The sequence below is a fragment of the Gopherus evgoodei genome, chromosome 11 (assembly GCF_007399415.2).
Source record: "Gopherus evgoodei ecotype Sinaloan lineage chromosome 11, rGopEvg1_v1.p, whole genome shotgun sequence".
NCBI lineage: Eukaryota > Metazoa > Chordata > Testudines > Testudinidae > Gopherus > Gopherus evgoodei.
In genome coordinates this window covers 4,788,839-4,813,311 of record NC_044332.1, presented here as the reverse complement: position 1 = coordinate 4,813,311, position 24,473 = coordinate 4,788,839, and the positions used below count along the sequence as shown (strand labels likewise).

General features: G+C 41.0%; 1 protein-coding gene across 1 annotated transcript in view; it reads right to left on the bottom strand.

Moving 5' to 3' along the window:
• The window catches only part of AGAP1 (ArfGAP with GTPase domain, ankyrin repeat and PH domain 1), a 653,532-nt gene extending 633,401 nt beyond the window's left edge, over nucleotides 1-20,131 (bottom strand). Inside the window, 1 exon segment of the mRNA XM_030579564.1 lies at nucleotides 19,938-20,131. Within this exon segment, the coding sequence (XP_030435424.1) occupies nucleotides 19,938-20,100 (163 nt within the window). The 5' untranslated portion in view covers nucleotides 20,101-20,131.
• Between the last annotated feature and the right edge of the window lie 4,342 nt (nucleotides 20,132-24,473).

Here is a 24,473-nt window from a genome sequence, read left to right as displayed (position 1 = left end):
TTGGACCACACAAGGTTGTGCTTAGGTTTATGTGGCCCTCCTGTGTGGTAGTCCTTACTGAAAGCTAAACTCATACCATGTTAAATTTTTATTTAACTAGAACAATTTCAAGATGCAAACCCAAATGCATCTGGAACTTTGTTCACTAACAACCAGACAGGATTCCAATGCCAGTGAAGGGTCACTGTCATTTTTCTACTTTGGATGCAAATTTAATTTTCGTCACCTTGGTTCACAAATCCCAGTGGAATTGCTAGGCATTTTCTCCATCAAAATGTGATCATTTTAACACAAAGGATGGTCTTTTGTTAAGGTGCGAGACTGGGATTCTGGAAGCCCCAATTCAACTCTGCCATTCTGTCTGCAATCTTTGGCAAGTCACAAACTCTTTGTGTCTTGTTTTTTCATATCTCCTTAATACACCCATGAGGTAGGAGAACTTGATAATGTTAGACAGGTACTCAAATATTATGGTAATGACTGTTTAAAGAAAGGCAATTTCAGACCAATATCTTGGAGCTGGGTGTACTGCTGAAGCACAATATCATGTTAAAAAGGTGGCAGATTATTAACTTTGCCTAGATCATTGTTTTTTAGCACCCCCAGATGCTACTTATTTATCCATCTGGAAATAGTTTGGGAATCTGAGAGAGAAAAAATCCCTTGTCTGCCAGTTTCTTTGCTCCAGTACTGGCTTTCAAGTCCAACAGCAAGTCATAGTGTCCTGGGCACTCAATTCCCAGCATGTCCCTAATCTCTTCATGTTCTTGAACTTCACAATCCACCCCATATGAGAAGATATGCCTAAAACCCAACTGTTTTTTTTGTGTCCAGAGCTACAGTGAATGCCATAAGCCCAAGAATCCATCAGCTGAACTAGTCACAAAAATCACATATGCCTCTCGCCACAGACATCTGCTTACTTGCTTAATATAGCACATTTGCAAGCATTTGGTCTCAGCACTATTTAATAGTGTGAAAGACAAAGAAAAGCAGCCTCTGGGACACTGTCACACATCAGGGTGTTCAGGATCCTGAGCTTTGCTTGAATCATTCTCAGTTCATTCTAAATGTCTTCCTGCCAGCCTTAGGCCAGAAAGTGACATGAACAGGTAAACTATTTTATAGCAACATTATACAAATGCCACCACAGGTAGCTAACAGAAATAGTGATTTCCAAACCAGATGCTGGCATCCAGTTACCTAGTGCCATTCACTACACTGGGCAAGTGCTAGGCCAGTGATACTCAGTCGGAGAATCATGAGCCACAAGTGGCTCTTTAATGCGTCTCCTGTGGCTCTCTGCAGCACATGATATTAAAACACTATGATTTAATTAACCAATCTAGATGCTTTTATTATGTTATTAACCAATTGTAGTTGATGATGATGATAGGCCAGTCATTTTGGTGTGAGAATAATATACAAGGCTGTTAATCACAGTTAGCACAAGCGATTAATGCAAAACAAATTAACTAGATTTTAAAAATAGTTGTGATTAATTGCAGTTTTAATTGCACTATTAAACAATAACAGAATGCCAATTTAAATATATTATAAATATTTGGGATGTTCTACCTGTTCAAATATACTGATTTTCATTACAACACAGAATAGAGAGTGTACGGTGCTCAAAATATTTGAATTGTAAAAAAGAAATATTTTTCAGTTCACCTCATACACATACTTTTGTGCACTCTCTTTATCCTGAAAGTGCAACTTAAAAATATAGAATTTTTTACATAACTGCACTCAAACAAAACAAAGTCCACTCAGTTTTACTTCTTGTGCAGCCAATCACAAAGACAAACAAGTTTGTTTACATTTAATGCAGATAATATTGCCTGCTTCTTATTTACAATGTCACCTGAAAGTGAGAACAGGCATTTGCATGGCACCGTTGTAGCCGGCATTGCAATGTATTTACATGCCAGATATGTTAATATTCACATGCCCCTTCATGCTTCAACCACCATTCCAGAGGACAAGCTTCCACGCCAAATTTAAATTGGTATTCCATTATTGTTTAACAGTGCAATTAAAACTGCGATCAATCATGATTTTAATCTCATAATTAATTGTGATTTTTTAATCATTTGACAGACCTTTAATATATATAGTAAATGAAACAATGAATTCACACTTCTGTGGATCTTTTGGGTAATGCTGATCACTAATTTGGCTCCTGTACTACTGAGGTCTGAGTATCACGGTGCTAGACTATATGAACTGCAAGCTGTTTGATAGCAGTATCAAGGAATTCTTGCCAGAGCAATTCAAGGTTGAGCAAAGCATTGTTGGACTCAAAGGATGGTATCCTAAGTGCTACCCCAGCATGCCTGTCAGCTGCTTCCCAAATGATGTTTGCTCCCAACACCGGTTCACATGCCACCCCCATAAGCCTTATAAGATTCATTGGGGTCGCTAACCCCTCCAGCCCCACTGGAAATTTACGGCAAGACAAAGCTGCCATAGACTGCATGTTTAGAGAGCCTTGCTTTTGATTCACATTTATCAAAGGGTCTGACCCCAACATTTGGGAAGCTAAGTATTTATATATTCAACTATTTATATTTAAGTGAGCGTATCTGATTTTAGCGGGTAGTTCAATTTGCATTATTAAAGTGTGGTTGCAAAACCAGAAAAGAAGTTTCACACTTGAGGCTTCCTTTGGGTTTCCGCCGGCGAGCTCTAACAGGGTTTCTGTAAGGCCTAAATTTAGACTTGTTTTCTTTTGGCTGACATGCTATGTCACTCCCTTTGCCTTACTAGCTTCATGCTTGTGGGAGATAGAACAATAGAAGTCCCACATTTATGTGTCAGCAGCCTACTGGCTCACAAGAATAGAGCAGACAGCACCTCATACACTGCATGAACCTGCAACTTTGAAAGATTCCTGCTCTGTAGTTTTACCATGGATTTGCAGCCCAAAAGAAGTAGTTGGAAAATTAAACATTACAGCTCTTGTTCATAAAAGAAGCGTTCCAACAAAAAATCCAAAGGCTGTGTTAAACTAAACCCACAAGTACAAAGACAGTACAAAGAGTAAGTCAGACTGGGTTCTCCTCCGCATACTAAGGGCTTGTCTTCACTACCGGGAAGACCAGCACTGTTGCAATCAGTGCAGAAGTTGTCAATTGAATGGGTCTAGAGAAGACCTGCTAAATCGACAGCGGAGTGCTCTCCAGTCAACTCTGGTACTCCAGTCCCCGCCCCATGGAAAAGTAAGGTAAGTCAATGGGAGAGCATCTCCCATCAACACAGCGCGGTGAAGACACTGCATTAAGTTGACCTAAGCTACGTCAACTCCAGCTATGTTATTCGTGTAGCTAGAGAAGCATAACTTACGTAGACTGAGGCCTTGTCTACACTGCTGGGGTAAGTCAAATAATCTTCTCTAAAACCTGAATTACCATAAAGCCAAATGAGAGGTATGTACAGCTGTAACTCAAGGCACTGTCTACCCATCACCCTACTGGTGATAATGCACATGGACAAAACCCAGCATGAGTTAAGGACAGTTAGAAAACTTCACTTGTAGTTATAAAATGAGCAAGTTGAAAGCGAAATTTAAACAGCTCAAACAACTAACACATTTACTGAAGTACAGTCGAAATGCCATTCTCCTCCTTTTATTGGTCTCAAGGTCTGCTTGTTTTTTAAATGAAGAACAAGAGTAACACCAAACAAAAATATTCTTTTGTTAATATGCTAGGATTATATTCCTTATCCTTCTATGAAAGCAAAAAAGCTAATAAAAGACAAGCTAAAATGACATACCTTACTATTGATCTTATATGTTTATTTCTGGTATTTGGTAAAGTGGCTTACTGAAATTAAGCAATGGGAAAAGGGAAAGGAAAGGAGAAGGAAGTAGTTAAGTCTGGGTCATCACAGGGAGGGGGTGAGGTTGATACTCCTTGTTAAGAGCATTATGTAAGCTATTTGTATGGCATTCTTTTGCAGAAACTCAGAGTAAACAGTTAATCCTGTTTGATAGGTTAATCCTCTGCTTGTAAGTGTCATAGCTCCTGTTTCCATTCATTTCAAGGCTGTCTTGAACTCAACCAATAGAGTTTTGGAGAGATGTCTCACAGATACAGTACTAACCAGGGACTGTTATTGGTGGCAATATGGAGAATTCCTCTTTCCACTGATAAATTCACAAAAATATTAAATCTTAAACCGTGTTTTTCTAACACTATAACCCCAGCGGATATGACTGCCTTTTCTCTCCACTAATGGAAACACCAATTAAGATCAAAATTACTCTTCCTACAAATTTCACTACATTTCATTTAAGTACATCAATATTTTTCTCCTTATATTTTGAAGTTAGACACTTAAGATTTTCATCTAAATTCCAAACTAGCAGCTTGAAATCCAAGAATGCCATGTCCATATCAAAAGAAATCTACTTAGAATAAGCTAAGGCATTTGAAAAAGTGTATGTAAACTGACGGAAAGCAGAAAACTTCCAGATGTAATTAAGACTACCACACATTCAGTTGCTTTTTAAAAAAAAAAAAATCTGTTCATATTTATTTAGTTTATCAATGGGTAATTTACCATTGTGATCCAACTGTGCACATGATACTTAATTTTTGACGCTTAAGGCAGCAAAAATGCTCAAGATCTACAACTGATAAAAAAATCCTTTTTATAGCACACATCTCTTGCATGTACAATATTTTACATATGGTGTTTTACAGTTAAGATTCAGTGCAAGCTTACCATCCCCACAGTGAGCAATTTTTTCCATAGTTTTACTATGAGATTAAGATAAGTAGACCTTTCCCATTATAGTGCTTAGCATTTAATTTTGGAGGAGCAAAGATTTAGGACATGAGATAAAGCTCAGTCCTTTGTAAAGCTAAACTTAATGGGAAGACATACAAAAGTTGACTGAGATGGCAATAAAGCTAATCTGTAAACTTCTGGTCTAATTGTGGAATTACAATATTGCACCGTTACAACTCATCTTGTAGAATCTATTAGCAGACATACTACATGTGCATCTGAAGATAAAGGACTCATGGAAAACATTTACTTGTAAAGTGGGCTGAATGAAGGAAAAATCCAGTCAGACAGCAGGATTCTGAGCTGTGTAAAAATGATGGTTCACAAATGTTTAATTTTTAACAGTCCCATCCAAGGCAGAGCAGTTGGAATCACATTCATCTGGCTAGTTGAAGTATGCTGTCTTCAACCTTGTCCCTCACAGTCCACTTACAATATGCTAGATATTCCATTACTACACATCCCATCATATTAAGTGCACACCTTATTCAACTTAAGTTCAACCATGCTAGAATTGTTTTGGTGCTATATTAAAAAAAATTAAAGGAAGCAACTTCATTATCAAAATGGAAGACAAGCACTGCTTTAGCTATAACTCATCTACTAGGCTCTTCTCATTCTACCATGAGGCACTTAAGTTCATTCTGTTGAACTGCTGCAGCCTTACCCTGACAAAAGTGACATCCAAAACCAGCAGGTTTTTTAATTACTAGGTCAAGGATATCAATACCAGTATTATAGATGATAAAGCTAGAATTCTATTAACTTGTAGAGATCATACAATTTTTAAAAAAATATAATGAGGTTCTGCTGGAACAGTGGATATCATCCATTTAAGAAAGAGAGACAAGTCACCTATTACTCTCCTATCTGCTTATCCAGTGGTCTGGCCATTACTTGTGGGAAGTAGCAAGCAGTAGTTCCTAGTGAATGAAAAAGACTAGGCAACAAGTTATCTCAAGAAAAATGAAAAAAAAAAATAAAGGTTTTTGGTGAATTTAATCCGTTGCTTGTTTTCAACCCAGGGAAGCAAGAAAGCTGCATTAGCCAAGCAGAAAATTTCTTTAAGTGCCTGTTAAAGTAACTGCCATTTAAGAGATTGCACTGCAATTCTCATTGGACAGAGCTGTAGGCTTCTGAGTTCAAGAGTAAGAATACCCTGCAAAATACACTTTAATGCTTCCAGGAGTCATTTTATTGGATTATTTTTGTGCTTGATCTGTTACAAACAAATATTGGAGGCCCTCAAACATTTTAATATCTCCTGAAATACAACTGATGTTAATAGACTTTATCCACTCTGGTCTTTTGTAGAATGACTTTAAAGCCAATTTCACCTTCTAGTATTTGAGCTTAAAGTAAAAAGGTAAAAAATAGATTTTTTTTTGGTTAACCAGATTTCCATCTTTTCAAGGACAGATATAAGGGTTCTATAATGCACAGGACTCCCAATAGGTTTATATCAATTCACAGCTAATCAAGAAGTAGTGAGTCATCCACTGCAAGAAGGTTGTGGTAAGGACTTGAACCAGCACCCTGGAGCTGCAGTTTTCCGAGAAGTCTTGTCCACCAGCTATGAGCAAACAAACATGAAAGTAAAGAAGTCCAGTGACAGAAATCTGAGGGTACATCAACATCACAAACACAGCAGCAGAGAGTCCCAAAGCTTCCATCTATGTTGTTCCCATTCAGGCTGGGTGGGAACATCTACACTACTATTTTTAGCCCTGTAGCACAAGTCCAAGTCAGTTGACCCAGCCTCTGAGACTTGCTGCCATGGGCATTTTATTTTTAACAGTGTAGACAAAACCTGAGCTTAAGAACTAAGGACAGAGAAGTGGATCTTTAGGTAAGTGAAACTATCCCTAATGTATACTACTTATAAAAATTCGGAGAAGGTCTGATATTTGGAGCAGGCCAACATCAGGTGAGCTAGTCACTCACATGAAACAGAGGTTTGACATTTTAACTAGGAATTAAAGTAGCTTCCAGGTTTCACACATCTAGAAGCTTCATATTTTGTTAAAATTGTGTCTATGAAGGTCAGGATGAATGAGGTATCATGATTAAATGTACTGTTGAAAACCTGGATGATCTACTGCTGATGAAGTTAAACCGATGTAAATACTTTCTCCATATAGGCTATATGGATATCAGTTTAATGTTAAAGGAAAGGCAATATATCAAATTAAGAAAACAACATTTTGTCTTAAATAACACTGATAACCAGTACTGATGAGAAGAGAATGTCTCATTCTTGAGTTATATGGAGCATGAAAAGGAAAAGTGGTGTGGTTTCTTCATGCAATACTCTTTTCTAAGCCCTGTTTCATAAAATAAACTACAACGTGAAGGAAATACCTAGATGATATAAGGGTAGTTCCAGGATGTCTTCCCTACCTGAAGGGTTTTTTTTTTGTTTTTTTTTAACTGTAAATTCACTAGCAGAAGACAGACCAGAGTGGAAATGGCTCCTCTCAATGAAACAACACCATTTGACAGAGTCAGCAGGAAGGCAGATTTAGTAACCAGCATCTTCAGGCTGCTTTTAGAAAAATGTCCACAGGTTTCAATGACTGAAAATGCATAGTTAGTTCCCAGCAGTTTGAGAGGTGAAATATGTACATTTTCCAACTCTGTTGTGAAAAGCAGTGACCCTAGAGTAGCTCTCAGATTAAGGCCAAGTAAACTGGCAGGGAGATCAGACATCAGAGTGAAGTGTTGCAGCACTCCAGCATTGAGCCTGAATTCAAAGAAGGAACAGGAAAAGAGCCTTAAGCATCTCTACTGAGGTGAAATATCCTGACCAGCAGATACCCAAGCATAAAAACGTTTAAGGTACCAAGAACTCAAACACTGAAAACATTATTTTTAGATTGCTTCATCATGGTTTGTTACAACTCAGACTAACTGCTGGCAAGAACCCGTCATCCCTTGGTAGCAATTTCAGCATCGTGAGTTTAAACTTTTATCCACTAAGAATTCTGCCTATGGGACTTCACATCAGGCAAAATGTTGTATCACAAAGACAGGACAGCTGTTAATTGAGAGAGAGGTGAAACCTGAGCAAGGGACCAAGAACTCTTACTTGTGCCTGTAACCTCAAGGAACTCTAGTGGTTATGTTTCTTCATCCAGAAACTGAAGCTAATACTCATTTTACAAGGATGTCAAAGACAAATTACAAAGGATTTTCAAATATTAAATAGCCTTAAGTATTATGACCATTTCCAAGCGGTGAAAAGAATTAAATCCTTTTTTTTAAAAAAGGAGAAGTGGACATGAGAACAGCTTTTAATCCTTTACTACCTAAAAAAAAAAAAAAGATGATTAAGATAAAAATAACCATTGAGACAGTAATTTTGGAAGTGAAGAGTGATTCTAAGTGCTCAACAAAGGTGCCTGATTTTAAGAACATAAGAACGGCCATACTGGGTCAAATCAAAGGTCCATCTAGCCCAGTATCCTGTGTTCCAACAGTGGTCAATGCCAGGTGCCCCAGAGAGAATGAACAGAACAGATAATCAAGTGATCCATCCCGTCATCTATTCCCAGCTTCTGGTCAACAGAGGCTAATAGCCATTGATGGATCTATCGTCCATGAATTTATCTAGTTCTTTTTTGAGCCCTGTTATAGTCCTGGCCTTCACAACATCCTCTGGCAAGGAGTTCCACAGGTTGACTATGCATTGTGTAAAAAAAAAAACACCTTCCTTTTGTTTGTTTTAAACCTGCTGCCTATTAATTTCATTTGGTGGCCCATTGTTTGTGTGTTGTGAGAAGGAGTAAATAACACTTCCTTATTTACTTCCTCCATGCCAGTCATGGTTGTATAGAGCTCTATTATATCCCCCCACAGTCATCTCTCTTCCAAGCTGAAAAGTCCCAATTTTATTAATCTCTCCTCATACGTCAGCCGTTCCATACCCCTAATCATTTTTGTTGCCCTTTTCTGAACCTTTTCCAAGCCCACTATATTTTTTTGAGATGAGGCGACCACATCTGCATGCAGTATTCAAGATGTGGGTGTACCATAGATTTTTTATAGAAGCAATATGATATTTTCTGTCTTATCTACCCCTTTCTCAATGATTCCCAATGTAAGAAGAGTCAGGATAAGATCTACCCTGACATCTGGTGGAAAGAATTTCAGAGAGTGTATTTGCATAGGCACACCTACCCTATCCCAGACTGCCGAGCTGTGGGACTGCTTGGTGACAAATGACTCACCCTCAGTTGGGTAGTACTCGCTAGACAAGGGACATGGGTTCCAAAACCCAGTGAGGGGAGAGAGAGGTTGGGGACAGGTATCTGTGCCTGGTGGTGCAGTCTCCTTGTGGAGCCAGAAGCACCAGTTCCACCTCCTCCTCTCTCCACTGTGAAATGTCAGAATTGATTTTTTTATTCCCTCAAGAATCTATATACAGGTTACTGAGCTGAACTCACTTTGGGCTAATGGTGCACTAGCACTGGGGCTCCCCTACTAAGAGCTGAGATCACTAAGAGTTGAAATCACTATAAGAGCTGAAATTATTGAGCTGAGAGCACTGAGTACTCTGCTAACTAGTAGGGGAGCCTGAAGATATAATGTGGAACAGAGCGGCTGGCGGAGTGGAGCAGTTGCGGGGACAGCTGGAGCGGATCACGGGACAGCTGGTGGCAGCGGAGCGGCTGGCAGAGCGGAGTAGCTGTGGGACGGGTGGAGCGGCCCTCAGAGTGAGCGGAGCCGAGAACTGGAGCAGCTCATGGAGGAGAGCAGCCGGTGGAGCGGAGCAGTTTCTGAGGATGGCTGGAGGAGCAGAGTGGAGCGGCTGGTGAAGCGGAGCAGTTCGTGGAGAAGGCGGAAGCAGAACCCACGGAGAGGCAGGGCAGTTGGCCCCGGACCATGTAAGGTGCCTCTTTCTACCCAGGCTGAGGGGAGGGACCTCTACAGATAAACTCTCAAACTCTGGGGTGGCACTGACCAGAGACTTTTGGGTTGTTGGACTTTGGAGTGATTGGACTTAAAACCCTAAGGGGAAAAAGGACAGTGCCAAACATATTTGGAGGTGGGTTTTTGTTTATGGTTTGTGTTATAACCCTGCTTGTGGTGTTTCTCCAATGGGATGCCGCATTGATTTCTTCCTTTATTAAAAAGATTTTGCTACACTCAGACTCCGTGCTTGCGAGAGGGGAAGTATTGCCTCCTAGAGGCGCCCAGGGGAGTGTGGTATGTGAGTGTCCCAGGTCACTGGGTGGGGGCTCGAGCCGGTTATGCATTGTGTTACTGAAACGGAACCCCTGGATACTGAACCCGGCCCTTGTTGCTGCCAACTCAGAGGGGCAGAAGGGTTACACCAACATTCTGTTTGCTTTTTTGACCACCACCGCACATTGAGGGGATGTCTGAGACCTATCCACAATGACATCAAGATCTTTCTTGAGTGGTAACAGCTAATTTAGATCATTTTGTATATATAGTTGGGATTATGTTTTCCAATGTGCATTACTTTGCATTTATCAACAGTGAATTTCATCTGTCATTCTTTTGCCCAGTCACCCAGTTCTGAGAGATCCTTTTGTAGCTCTTTGCAGTCTGCCTGGGTCTTAACTATCTTGAGTAGTTTTATATCTGCAAACTTTGCCACCTCACTGTTGACCCCTTTTTCCAGATCATTGATGAATATGTTGAAAAGGACTGGGCCTAGTACAGACTCCTGGGGGACACCCACTACCTGGAAAGAAAAAAAGTCAAGCCCTTTAGCATGGCTCAGATTGAGCACCCAACATTAATAGTCAGCTATGACACTGCCCCGCAGTTGAAACTACAGAGCTGTAAATAGCAGAGTACACTAAAGCGCTGCACTGTAACCCCTGCCAGCATGTGGATCCTGTGGGCGTAAACTAAAAGGTTCCTAGTTCTCATTACTGCCATCCTCTTCAAAAGGTACACTCTGCTTTGGTGCACACTGCTATTCACACCCCCAGTCTCAATTGTGAGGCAGTGTAAAGATAGCTTTGATCTCAATGTATTAAAAAACAGAGCTGCTTGTTACAGTATGTGTGTATTCACTTTAAGTGCACAAGATCTGTCCAAATCTGATTTTAAAGCTTGAGCCCGATTTTCTTTACTGCATGTACACCGATTACTGAGTGTATAAGACTTATTTGTTAATTTAAAAAGAAATTAAAACAATGGTTTTATACACATTGCAGTGTGAACTTCTAATTTATGCTGTGTTATCATTCCATACAGACATACACAAATGCTCCCAAACAAAAAGGCAGGGGAAGCCTGCACACTCCCTTGAAAAATCCACTAAATCCTCATAACACGATTGACTGAAGATATCAGAATAATTCATTGCAAGAGCATCTCTTATTTTATTTCTTTGCTTTAAGAAAACAGAGGTCATTATCAGCAGTTAATAGTAAAATGTCCATTTCTGGCTCGAGAACAGACTATTATCACTGGTTCACAGCATTGTATTTTTAATCAGCTATACCCACTCCTTCACTAAGCATCTGATATTATGACAATGGTATCAATTTAATGTCCTCTTAGAAGCAGGAGGAAAAGCAGCTACAAATTTCTACAGTAATTTTTTGTTAGCTAGAATAAAGCAAACAAAATTCTACCTTTAGAAAGACATATCCCAAACAATTAAGACCATATTACTATATAATTCAACTCTTAGCAGAATGTATCCTCCACCAGATAAGAACGAAACCAAGCAATTGAGACTATTTAATTTTTAGTATTGTCATGATTTTTAAACCTACTGTAGTCTTAATTTGGCAGGAATGCCTTTTCTTTTTTGATACAGGGCATTATGAACTATTTATATGTGACTGAAGCTAGTAGAACTAAATGTGCGTAGAGAGGGCTGAACAAATGTGCAATCAGGAACTAATGCTATCATACCACCAAAACAAGGAAGTGTTACTTTTAAGTTTGACAAAACAGACTGTGGATACAAGACCACAAATCTGTTCCCACATAGTGGCAATATACAAATGGCTTTAATACAGATTTGCTCTAACCTCTTGATAGTATACAAATGCATATATTTAGACCACTATCTCTATTTCGAATCACCATTAATCTCATAGTGTCTTTTTACATAAACACACAGGAACTACATACAAATCAGATCTGTGAAAAAGATTCACGTGTTAAGACTTACCCTACACCTTTGACTGCTTCACTTGAACCCCCCTCTTACTAACCCAGCTCCCCAGGACTTACTCTAAGATTTGAAGTTCATTTAGTCCTCAACCTCCCCTTCTCAAAAATATTTATTGTCTTGCCAGAATCAGGGCTCCCTCAGCACTGCCCAAAAAATTACGCCCACTATGACAAGACTTAGCTCTGAGCTAGGAACAGCTTTTTTGTCACTGGAAATATCTTTAAAATTCATTCTCTTGCAGCTAGAAACAGGTGCTTTGCTTTTGGAAAGGGGAGATTGCCAGCTTTCCAAATAGATACACATGTCCAGACCTGCGACAGTCCCAAGCTGTCAGACTTTAGAGTCCTTACACTAAGTCTTAAAAATCTTTTGTTTTATATTTATTAGATTTCTGGGGTTTGGGTTTTTTTTAAACCAGCTCAAAGCACTACACAGCTTGAGACATAGTAACTAAGGCATAATGATACACATGCAAATGAAACATTGCCCTGAATTTTTTTACCCTCAGAAAAATCTATCAGAGTGTCTCAAAAACATGGCAGGATATTAGGCAATGTGGTATCAAGATTTTACTGTCACTTGTTTGGGTTGATCTGCATTGCATGCTCATTATTTCAATGATAAACATGTGCAATGTCCACGCCCATCTCATGCGGCTAGAACCTTTGCACTACATTACATTTGATTGGCACTCACCTGCACTGCTTCCTTTAACACTTATTCACATTGTGACATAGTTTAACAGCACTTTATAAACATATACAGCAGATGATCTTTAGACATCTTATTTAAATAACAACCCAGCCCCAGCTCAAGATTTGACAGTATTTCAGTACAAAGTTCCATGGCTACAGAAGTGTTTAAATTATTCAGTATGGTAAGGGAAGCAGCAGCAGCTCAAGTAATGACAGCAATCCAGCCCAAAAATAGAGTGTGGAGCATGAGTAGCACTGCAGGCAAGCTACAATTCATTTAAATAGGATTCTTAAACATGAAGTACACTTGCATGCACATGGGTGTTTCTCCACTAGCTAAAGAAGTCAGCCCAGAACCTGTATTTGCAACCACACATATCTCAAGCAATTTTAGTAGCACATTCAATATCCAATTTGAAGAGCCACATTTGGGCAAGTTATTCCATATACCTGGGAAACAGGTTAGAGTCTTCCCCTTCCATGAACTTTGGTTCAATGACCTCTGCCATTTGATTTCAAGGTTTCAATACCTGAGGCAAAAAAATTTTCATAATACTTGTCAGCAAAGAAACCTCAGGAGGTAAAGATAATATCAGACAGCTTTCTAATGATGTTGCTGACTCACAGCAAGGTCTTGCACTAAAGCAGTGTTTTTTCAACCTGTTTTCACTTGCAGGCCCCTAAAAAATTTCAAATGGAGGTATGGACCCCTTTGGAAATCTTAGACATAGTTTGCAAATCACAGGTTGAAAACTGCTGCACTAAAGCAATGGTTCTCAACTAGAGGTACATGTACCCCTGGGGTACACGGAGGCCTTCCAGTGACTACATCAACTCATCTAGAGATTTACCTAGGTTTGCAACAGGCTACGTAAAAAGCACTAGCAAAGTCAGTACAAACTACAATTTCATACAGACAGCTTGTTTATGCTGCTCTATATGGAAGGACAATATTTGTATTCCAATTCATTTTATAGTAGGATAAATATGAAAAAAACAAGCAACTTTTCAGTAATAGTGTGCTGTGACTTTTGTCTTTTTAGGTCTGATTTTGTAAGCTAGACAAATCGGACGCCTGAAAGGTTGAGAGCCACTGCACTGAAGAATAGGGTATCTAACGACTAGTCAAAAATAAATCTTACACAAGACCAGTAACTTTAACAGGGCGAGTACTGAGCAATTAAACAGTTAATACAAAGTTATAGTCTTACTTACTAAGACAACTGCCCTTCTTGCAAGCAATGTTTGCTCTTTTCCAGTTTGATTTCATGTATTTTCACCAAGTTATAGGATCCCCATCACACTAGTCTAGATGAGATAAATCGACCCCCGAGCGCTCTCCCATCGACTCCTGTACTCCAGATCGGCGAGAGGTGCAGGCAGAGTCGACAGGGGAGCAGCAGCAATCAACTCACCGTAATGAAGACACCATGGTAAGTCAATCAAAGTACGTCGACTTCAGCTACTTTATTCACATAGCTGAAGTTCCATAACTTAGATCAATCCCACCCACCAGGGTAGACCAGGCCTAAGTCCAGCACGTGTACAATTCTTTTTCCTGTAGTCAGCCTCTGGTCAACAGATTCTCTGTTGCAGTGAAACCTATCTGTTATGGGAGGACACCCTGAACGGAAAGTGATCTCTTAATAAACTAAGTCCAACCTCATAGAAAACTTAAAATACTATTACCCTTTTTGCTTAAGTGTGTGTGTTTAGGGAAAGTCAAACAAAAAAAAAAGAGAAGATGATGTAATAAGGTCTTTGTAGGCCTATAAGGAGGCACACATTAAGTATAGCAGCTTACATATGCCAGTTCTGATCTTGAAAAATGAGTTACCGTTCAAATTGAATTTTTTATTAGCACATCAAAGTCAGGTTTTCTAAAAACTAAAAATATTGCACATTAGGATTGACTAGATGGAGAGGTGAAAAGGAAGCACAGAAATTGCTAATGCACTATTGTGTTAATCATCACTTAGCCATGACCACATTTTCATAGGGAATGAGGGGGCACATGACAGAGTAGAAGTTTAGAGGAAGAACAGCAATAACTATGCTATCTGGGACAGGCTACTACCTCATTATGGTATACCAAGTAAAGTTTATTTTATGAGTAGGCAGGTGTTTACTTTGTGTCTTGCAGCTATGAATGCAATAATGTTAGTTTTCGAATTAGTAACCACAGGAAAATAATGCAATTCCAACTCCAAGAACTCAGTTCTGTTTTTCCTTCTCTACCATTTAGTCCCTATTTTTTGTATTATTCTCACATCACACCTGGTGTTGATATACTAGAACTATTCCCGTTGTGGGAATATTAATGGGCTCTCAAATCAAGGACAACAGAGCTAAAAGCAGCCATGTGGAGATGAGCTCACCAGCTTTAAGAGCCAAATTCCTTCCTCCCCCCAATCCACACCCCCCCACTCCAAAGGTTGCGTCAGATGCCACCTTTCAGGTGCACTGACCCACAAGTAGTAGGATGGGAGGTTTAAAGATGACCTGGCAAAAGAAAACTAAAATTGGGCTTCAACCTATTTTATACATTAAAAAAAAAAAAAAAAAAAATTAAAAAAAAAAAAAAAAAAAAAAAAGACTCTTTGCAGCTGCCCTTTGGGGAAAAAAAAGAAAAAAAACTTACCTGCCCTCTCCCCTAAATTAGAAATTCAGGTCTTAGCTACTTTCAAACACAGATGTTATTTCTCTAGTCATATGAGCAATACAGAGGATAATTATTTTTAAGACAATTGCTAGAATTTAGTTGGTTACTTAATTCAGTAACCATCATTCTGGAGACATTACATCTTTGAATCTTTTAGCTATTGCACCCTTCCAATTAAAGGGAGAGAGATTCACACTGAACACTCTGGTGAAGGTCCTGCTCTGTGTCCCAAATCTGAAGGCTATCCAATTAACATATCCAAAAATTTTCAAGAAAAATACCCTTACCTTACCCCATCACCTCCCCTCCGCCCCAAAAAAAAGAAACCCTTTAGGCTTTCTATACATCCTAAAGAAGCAAATGAAGGGGGGAAAACACAGTTTATGTCCTTTCCAGATGTCAATTAAAGCTAATCTTTCAGCCCCAGTCCTTTAGTGTTTGAGCAAAAGCAGGTTTAACCCACCCCCTGCACACACTTGGTTCCTGACTCTCTCCAATAAAGGGGAATCTATTCTGATCACCACCTGAAGCAGTGTTTTACCAGATTAGCCCCACCCAACACAGACTACTACAAATATTAACAATTAATAGTTGTGCTATATATATAGCATTGGCAGGGGAAATTTGGAAAAGGTGTGTTTGCAGAAGGATATGTTGAGGAAACAGTGTTGACGGTTGTAGGAGCTGTATTATGGCAAAAAGTGTGTCTGTGGATGAAGAATTAGAAATGATTTATTATAAGACACAAAACCTAGACCAAGTAACTCAAGCTGTCAGTTATGTTGTGTGCAGCAACCAGAAGTACCACAACAAAGTTTGGTGTAGTAGGTAATGATGGTTTAATTACAGACCACAGATCATTAAATGATGTCCTATAATACTGCCAAGAATTACTAAAATATTACTGATGCTAGATACACCATTCAATGGTTAAGCTTTCATAATCAAATGCGAGTTGGAACTGATAAAAGCAGGGGAGAGAAGAACATGAAAACTGATCCAATTTCATTAATTATCTTTCACTTAATGGCATCAACATGCCTGCTATAACACTCAGACACTGAATCTCAAATATTTTGGGCATCTCAGGATATATTTGATAAATTACTTAAAACAACCCTATTTTAAGTCACTGTACACAAAGAATACTACACATTACTTTCTTCAGTTACTGCTTGGGGTTTTGTAACATTTAAGAAATATTGATAGGTTAATTAAATCTCAAGTGTAACAAATGAAAATTAGAACTCATTTTATACTTCAGTTAGTTAGGTGGTGTTTGAACTTGAAGCCAGAGGCACAGACTTGTGCCAACATATATTAAATACAAAAACAACAAAATGTCCAAGTTTTAATTAAATAGTTTTTAAACAAAACATTTCCAAGCAGTGACTGAACACAAATATTGCAACTCTAAGAACCTAAAGTGAAACTGACATTATGGATTGTCATAACTCAGGCAAAGATATGCACAAGTTCACAAATATTAGCAAGATTTTTTGTAATGCTTTAACACTACCTTTGAGAATCATGTAAGGTAAGCAATTTACTATAATATAGGTTTAGTGAGATGGCACATTCGGTGATTGCCAAATACATTTACTTCTATAGGACTAAATACAACTCAAGGGCTAAATCAATGCAAAGAAATCACACCAAAAAAATCATAAGTAACATGGGGTCACTGGCTGAGTTTCAAGGTATTTCAAGAGTTTTTGTTCCAGCAGCTGCACTGACATAACCCACTTTTAAAAGGTATTAAAGTTAAAATAATAATGTCACAATAGCTTTTGAAATTAAAGATTTACAGTACTTAATTTTGAAGGGATTTGTTAGATGAATGACTTATTTAGGGATTTCTCAGAATGATGTATTTTTTAATTCATTAAAATAAGTCTCACTCAATTATTAGATTTGAAATCTGTTTTAATCTGACTACATCAGAAATCCAGCAAATATAGTATTTGCAGAGGTTGTATCTGCTAAGGTATAAGTTATACTCCATTTTAACCAAAATTTGTCATGCCATATATATCAGTTTTCCTGTAACTACCCCCCCAACATTTCACATGACTACTAGTAACTATGGAGTTGTATACAAACCACAGCAAGTTACACAGTATATTCCCACTTTTTGTTTGTTACTTACTTAAATATGTCAATCTTGCAAACTAATTTGAAAGACAACTCTCTTGGGGAAGGCCCATTGCAGAATATACCAATATTTCATAAATATCACTACATTCAATGAAGCTCAGACAGAAGTGCAGATATTTGTTTCTTATATAACCAAAAGAAGCTGAGCTAATATAGAGGATAGTAATCTTACACACTGTAGGAAATTACTGCAGATCTGATCAATTATCGCTGAAGATGTCTGTATCTTTTAAAGCAAAGTGAACATGAATGAAGAGTGAGCTTGTTAGCTTAAATGTTATAATCCAATGGTTGATTAAATAGAATGCCACACAAGATTCTCAGTTACCAGGGAAGCCTCCAGAACATAAGCATGATTTTAAAATGTCTTTTTTTTCCATTCATGTTTCTCATGAGTCAGTTTTACTGGTTTCCTGACTCACTGTCCTATGCAAGTTACACAGCTACAAAATGCTGTGAGAAATTTTTACTCATCAACTCCTAGACCCAGCTTTTGAAGAATATCAGTACTGCCATGCATCATCCTAGTTTTATTAGAAATCTCAATGATTTTCATATGAAGTGAGCCAGATATAGATAACATGGGATAAACCACAATACATACATAAATCATATGCTATGCAGATAGCTATACACACAGTTTGATTTCACATTCCCTCTAGATGGATCAACAGATTAGTGGAAAAAATGATGCATTATAGAAAGCCTCTTCTAATCTAAAACCTTGTTAGAAGGATGAATATGCACTTGTTTGTAGCAGGACATTCAGAGCATCTTATCTACAGAAGATGAGGCATAACCTTCATAACTCATGTTACCTACCAATGAAAACATTCCAAAGCAGGGCATTTTCTCTCCCTGAAGGAGAAAAAATTATAGTACTAACAAAAAAAGTGGTTGCTCGTGTTACATTCTTTCAACAACATATGTTAATAAGTTTCCATTACCTTCAACGAAAAGTAGAGGAGAGGAATCAGAAACAGGATCAAGCAGAATGGCAACCATATGCTATGATTTCAGGTAAGTTACAAGCACCACAAAGCAAACACAGCAGTATGATGTGTTTGTTTGAACCCTTCCCCCTCCCCCATGCATCACTGGATCAAATTATGTCTCTTATCAAATTGGTCATTGTTGTCATTCTGTGTTTTGCTAGTCAACTCTATCATGCTATTCAAATGCTAACTCACTATGTAACATTATATGTATGCCTCCACCCAAATTGTATTTCATAACACTCAGATGGGTAATCGAGTCTTTCAAATGACTGTGCTTCAACAGCATCTATTCCTATAAGGTTTTCATTACGGATGCTTTAAAAAGACAAATCAGATACCCAAGCTGAATGATTTTAGCTAGATGTCAATTCCAAATGTTATTCTACTAACTTGATTTCTGCTTCAGATTAATGGTAGGACCACCATATATGTTAAAGCTACAGGTCATAACTCAGTAGGTCCCCTACAGTAAAGAGAATACTCAAAGTTATTGCTAAAGTCTGTAATTACTGCCCTAAATTTGATTCAGGTCATCAACTTTTGACCTTGATACAGTAGCTTCCTTATTTCATATACAGTTTTTTCTCCAATGCATCCCCATACAGCTGCATCACCATATTTAAGGAAAAAGTTTCTTAGCTGAGTTTTCAGAAATGGACTTTTAATCATGCACATCCATGTCCTACTCAGACATGTCCTTTAAATTTATGTATATACACATCTATGAAATACAACTGGTTCTCTCTACTATGAAGACTCCACACCTATGTCCTTACACTGTACATACTGTTGTCTTTTAAACCAGCGGCAGATCTTGCTTGCCCTTTAATATATCCAAATCAGAATTTATAGCATAAGAGTTTACTACACAAACAGAACTGAATGCCAAAGAATTCTTTGCACCAAGTCCCTCGAATGCAGGAAAGACTCATCCCTTAGCCTAATAAGATCGCTATTCTCCCTATCCTGGCAGTAATCTGCAAGCACCTAGAAACTTGACTCCACAGTGCTCTGCTCCCCCGTCTCAAGCCTCAGCACAATTCAGCTTTAGCTAGGTGGGAGATCTATGCTGCTCCTCTGCTCAGACCCACTATCCCATGCGGAGAAGAGAGCGGTAAAGAAGAACCCAGCCCTGCCCTGGGCAACGGCATCCACTGCACGGGACAGATCCAACCAGCCCCGCTCTTGCGCCTCAAAGCAGCCCACTCACCAATACAGCCAGCCTGCAGGGCAGCATCCACCAGCCTGGGCACTGCAGGCAGAGACGCCGGTGCAGCTCCCCAAGCAGGGCAGCGTCCACACACAAGCACAGCAGGCAGGACCCCAGAGCAACCCCCACCATGCACAGCAGCATCCACCCCTGCGGGCACTGCAGGCAAGGCCCTGGCGCAGTCCCATCCCAGCTCCCACCCCCCACGCACGGCACGGCACGGCACGGCCCGGCACGGCCCCCTTACCCTCGATGGCGATGACATGCTCGCGGAGCTGGCCCTGCAGCGCCGGCTCGTCCACCCGCTCCAGCAGCTCGTAGACGGAGTAGATGTTGGGGTGCACGGACTCGAAGCGCTGGATCTCGGCGCGGATGGCTGCCGAGTTGGCCAGCTGCTGCTGGTAGCTCATGGCGCGGCCGCTCGGCTCGGCTCGGCTCCGCGCCGGCAGCGCCACCGCCTCCCCGCGGGCACAGGGGGCCGCCCGCTGTCACTTCATCGCGGGGGGCCCAGCCCCACGGCGGGGCGGATACCGGCGGCTCCTGAGCCCCAACAGCTTCCCGGCCCGGCCGCGCTGCTGTGCCCGGGGCCGCGAGCAGCCGAGGGGGGCGGGGGAGGGACCGGGCACCCCGCGCGCCACAGAACCTGGCTCGGCCGCCCCGCTACAGCTACCGCGTCCTTCCCCGCGGCACGCTCACGCAGGCCACGCCCCCGCCCCTTGCGTCACCGCGCTCCTCTGCTGCCACGCCCCCTCCCCGGTCCCTGCGCGCTGCTTCCTGGGAGTTGTAGTCCCTGCGAGGCACCTGGCCCTTCACAGCCCGGACGGAACGGGGGTGAGAATGGAGCATCGGGCGGGCAAGGGGGAGGGTTCAGGGGCGGGAGGGGGAAGGGAATGGGGAGCAGGGAGAATTAGCGGGAGGAGAAGGGGCGGGAGGGGGAAAAAGGGAAGGTGGAGGATCAGGGGCGGGAAGAGGAGGAGAGAGAAAAGGGGCAGGATCAGGGGGCGGGAGGGGGAAGTGAAGGGGAGGAGGGAGGAGATGATGAGAGGGGGAGGTGGTGCTAAATCGGTGTCTGCTGCCCTGTACCCCTCACTCCCACCCTGAAGCCTGTTATGTTCATGGTCTAGGAAAAGAAAAGTTCGATAGAAACAGAAAAGGCTCTTGCGCGAAGGTTGCACTGCACCACTACTTTATTTCTTAAAATCCAGAATCTGAACAAACGAGAACCAATAAACGGAAGCAGACAAAGCAGACTGCTCCCTAAGCAGTGCTTCTGTATCCTGATGCTAACTTTTCCCAACGTAGCGCTAAAAATTTCCCAAATCTGGTGAAAAATTCCCAGATAAGGTTTTTTACAGTCCTTCTATATCTTAGGAAATTTCCCAAAACCTGGGAATTTGTGAGTAAAATGTTTCAACTTGGGAAATTGGGAATTTTCATTCAAACATTTTACTCACAAATTCCCAGATTTTGGGAAATTTCCCAGGATATAGAAGCACGGTCCCTAAGGCAGAGAGGCACAACTTACCACACCTTGCTCTAGGCTAGTTCTTTGCACACTGGCTGCTTGCTGCTATAGCTACATCACATGCTTCCCTACAGAGGCCCCAGCCTGCAAGCAGGACCAGGAAAACCTTTCAAATTTAAAGTGATAGCCCTCAATTTAACACAGTTCTCAATACATCACTAGCCTCATCTCTGCAGGGAACAGGGATCGAAGTCCCTGAGGCGCACTTGTAATGGCTACCATCTTGACTAATACATGGAGGATTGAACCAGGGACCTATAGAGCTAAAAGTATGAGTTACTAAAGCTTGAACTAAACATCCAAGCTACTTTAACTTGTGGTTGTAACAACTCATATCCTCTGTGGTCTGTGGATCACCACAAAGGGTGACTTGTAACATACACTCACCAGTGGGTTACACATTCTCAGTTCAAAGGGAAAAAACTATCTGAAACCATGCGGCGGGGTTTATCGTGATGAGGGGAAAGTCATCTCTTTAGCGGGAACCAGATTTTCTTTCCCTTTCCCCTTTTGCCCCCAAGTGTGAGTCGACACCAAATGGGAAAGCAACCCTGCCAAGAGTGCACGCATCTCATTGAATGACCAGCCATATGGACTTGTGCTCCATCCCCATATGCCCCCCATTTCCTCTCTGGTCAGGACCTCACTCAGCTTGTCTCCTTGAATTGGTATGTGGCGGAGACCAAGCCTTTTCTCATTTTGGGAGGCACCTTGAACGTTTTGTGCACCCTTGAAAACTTAATAATAAATTAATAAATATTAAATATGGAACGAGCTATGTTGCGAGTTTCCCTTCTGGATCGTATCCCAAATGAAATGATTAGAGAAGGCAGCGGTGTGAACGATATTGTCGTGGAAAGCAGATATAATAAGATACGATGGGCGGGCCACATAGCACGGTTCACGGACAATAGGTAGACCGCAATCATTACTGAGTGGTACTCACGAGAACAGAAAGACCACCTGGTTGGCCTCCAAGAAGATGGGAAGATGACATTGTAAAATGTTTCGGACGAACATGGAGAAGAAAGGCAAGAATGCGAGAAGAATGGCGGACGTGTTGTGATCGGCGCAGTCTTAGCGACAGCTGAAGACTAATCAAGCCAGGTGAAATATTGAAAATAGCTCACCTTGACCAAAGCTAGAGGACTTTGACCACATAGTGACAGAGATAATCAGGGACATTGCTTACAAAAAGTGATAGTGGAGGAGAGGGAGATTTGGTTGAATGACATACTCACATGGAATCCTGAAGCCCCAGAGTCTGGCACTGACTGAAATAGACTCCATCACTACTGTACTGACTCCAAATTCCAGATTAAAGAGGCATGGTATCTAATCTATCTATCTATAATCTCTTGCATGTCTATTACATTCACCCATGTACTAAGCACAAAACCAACAAATTTGCATTAAGTGTTGGATTGCAATAATCTTTGACTGCACTTCATTCTGGTCTATCTCATTAGGGGGTGAAAGTCATTTAGTGACTTTATTTTGTAAGTGACTGCAGGCTGTGTGGGCTGGATGTTTTTCCAGTTTGACAGGGCAACAGAAATACTAGAGCCAGAGCTGGTGTCAATCCATAATATGGATCCAAAGATCACTGATACCAAATGTGCATCCTAACACCCTGTCAGCACAGCATGGAACTGTCATCTGTAGTAATGCTTACCAGTATGGATCTATCAATAAGACCACTGATGAAAGGTGAAGTCATACTGAAAGGTGAACTGTCAGACCGGAGGAAGATAATGAGTGGTGTTCCTCAGGGATCAGTCTTGGAACTAATCTTATTTACATTTTCACTAATGACCTTGACATAAAAAGTAGGAATGTGTTAATAAAATTTACGGATAACACGAAGTTGGGAAGTATTCCCAATATGGAAAAGGACAAGAATATCATACAAGATCTGGACAACTTTGTAAACTAGAGTAATAGAAATTGGATGAAATGTAACAGTGCAAAGCACAAGGTCATAATTTTGGGAGTAACAACTAGAATTTTTGCTATTAGCTGGGGAATGAGATGGAAATGACAGAGGCGGAGAAAGACCTAGGTGTTTTAGCTGATCACAGGACAACTATGTGTGATGCAACTATGAAAAAGGCTAATGTGATCCTAGCATGCATCAGGGTAGGTATTTCCAGTAGAGCTAGGGAAGTGCATTATACGAGGCACTGGTGAGACCTCACCTGGAATACTGTGTGCAGTTCTAAGCTCCCATGTTTAAGAAAGTTTAATTCAGACTGGAACAAGTGCAGAGAAGGGCTACTAGGATGATCTGAGGAATGGGAAGCCTACCTTATTAGAGGAAACTCACAGAGTTTGGCTTGTTTAGCATAACCAAAAGAAGGCTGAGAGGAGATATGATTGCTCTCTACAAATCCATCAGAGGGATAAATACCAGGGAGGAAGAGGAGTTACTTAAATTAAGCTCCAGGGTGGACACAAGAACAAATGGATGCAAACTGGTCATCAACAATATTAGGCTTGAAATTAAATGAAGGTTTCTAGCCATCAGAGGAATGAATTTCTGGAACAGCCTTCCAAGAGGAGCGGGAGGGGCAAAAAAACCTAACTGGCTTCAAGACTGAGTTTGATTGTATACGGAGGGGATGGTATGATGAGACTGCCTATAATGGCATGCTAGCAGCAAATATCTCCAAAGGCCACTCGTCCGGGTTTTACCCACACAGTCTGGGTTTTGGCTTCTATGTCTGGGTGCCATTTAAGGTTGCCAGGTGCCAGTTTTTGACTGGAAAGTCTGGCTGAAAAGGGGACCTGGCAACCCTAAATGACACCCAACCCAAAAGTCCAGTTACCATGGTACGGGGGAGGCACTGGGTCATTAGCCGACATTAATGCTCAGCCAGGGCCGCCTCCTACCTGCAGGCAGGCTCCTTGAGACAATCCAGTGATGGGTGGGGGGAGAGGAGCAAGCAATAGGGGAAGAGGTGGAGCAGCAGTGGGGCCGTGGGGGGAAGAGGTGGCGAATGGGGGTCCAGGGCAAAAGGCAGAGAAGGGGGCAGGGCCTTGAGTGAGCAGGTGGAGCAGGAGTGGGACCTTGGGGGAAGAGGTGGGGCAGGGATGGGGCCTCGGGGTCTGGTTACCAGCCAATAGAAAGGAGGCAACCCTAGACACTAGATAGGGAGGGCTCTGAGTTACTTCAGAGAATTCTTTCCCAGGTGTCTGGCTGGTGGATCTTGCTGAAATGCTCAGGGTCTAACTGATCACCATATTTGGGGTCAGGAA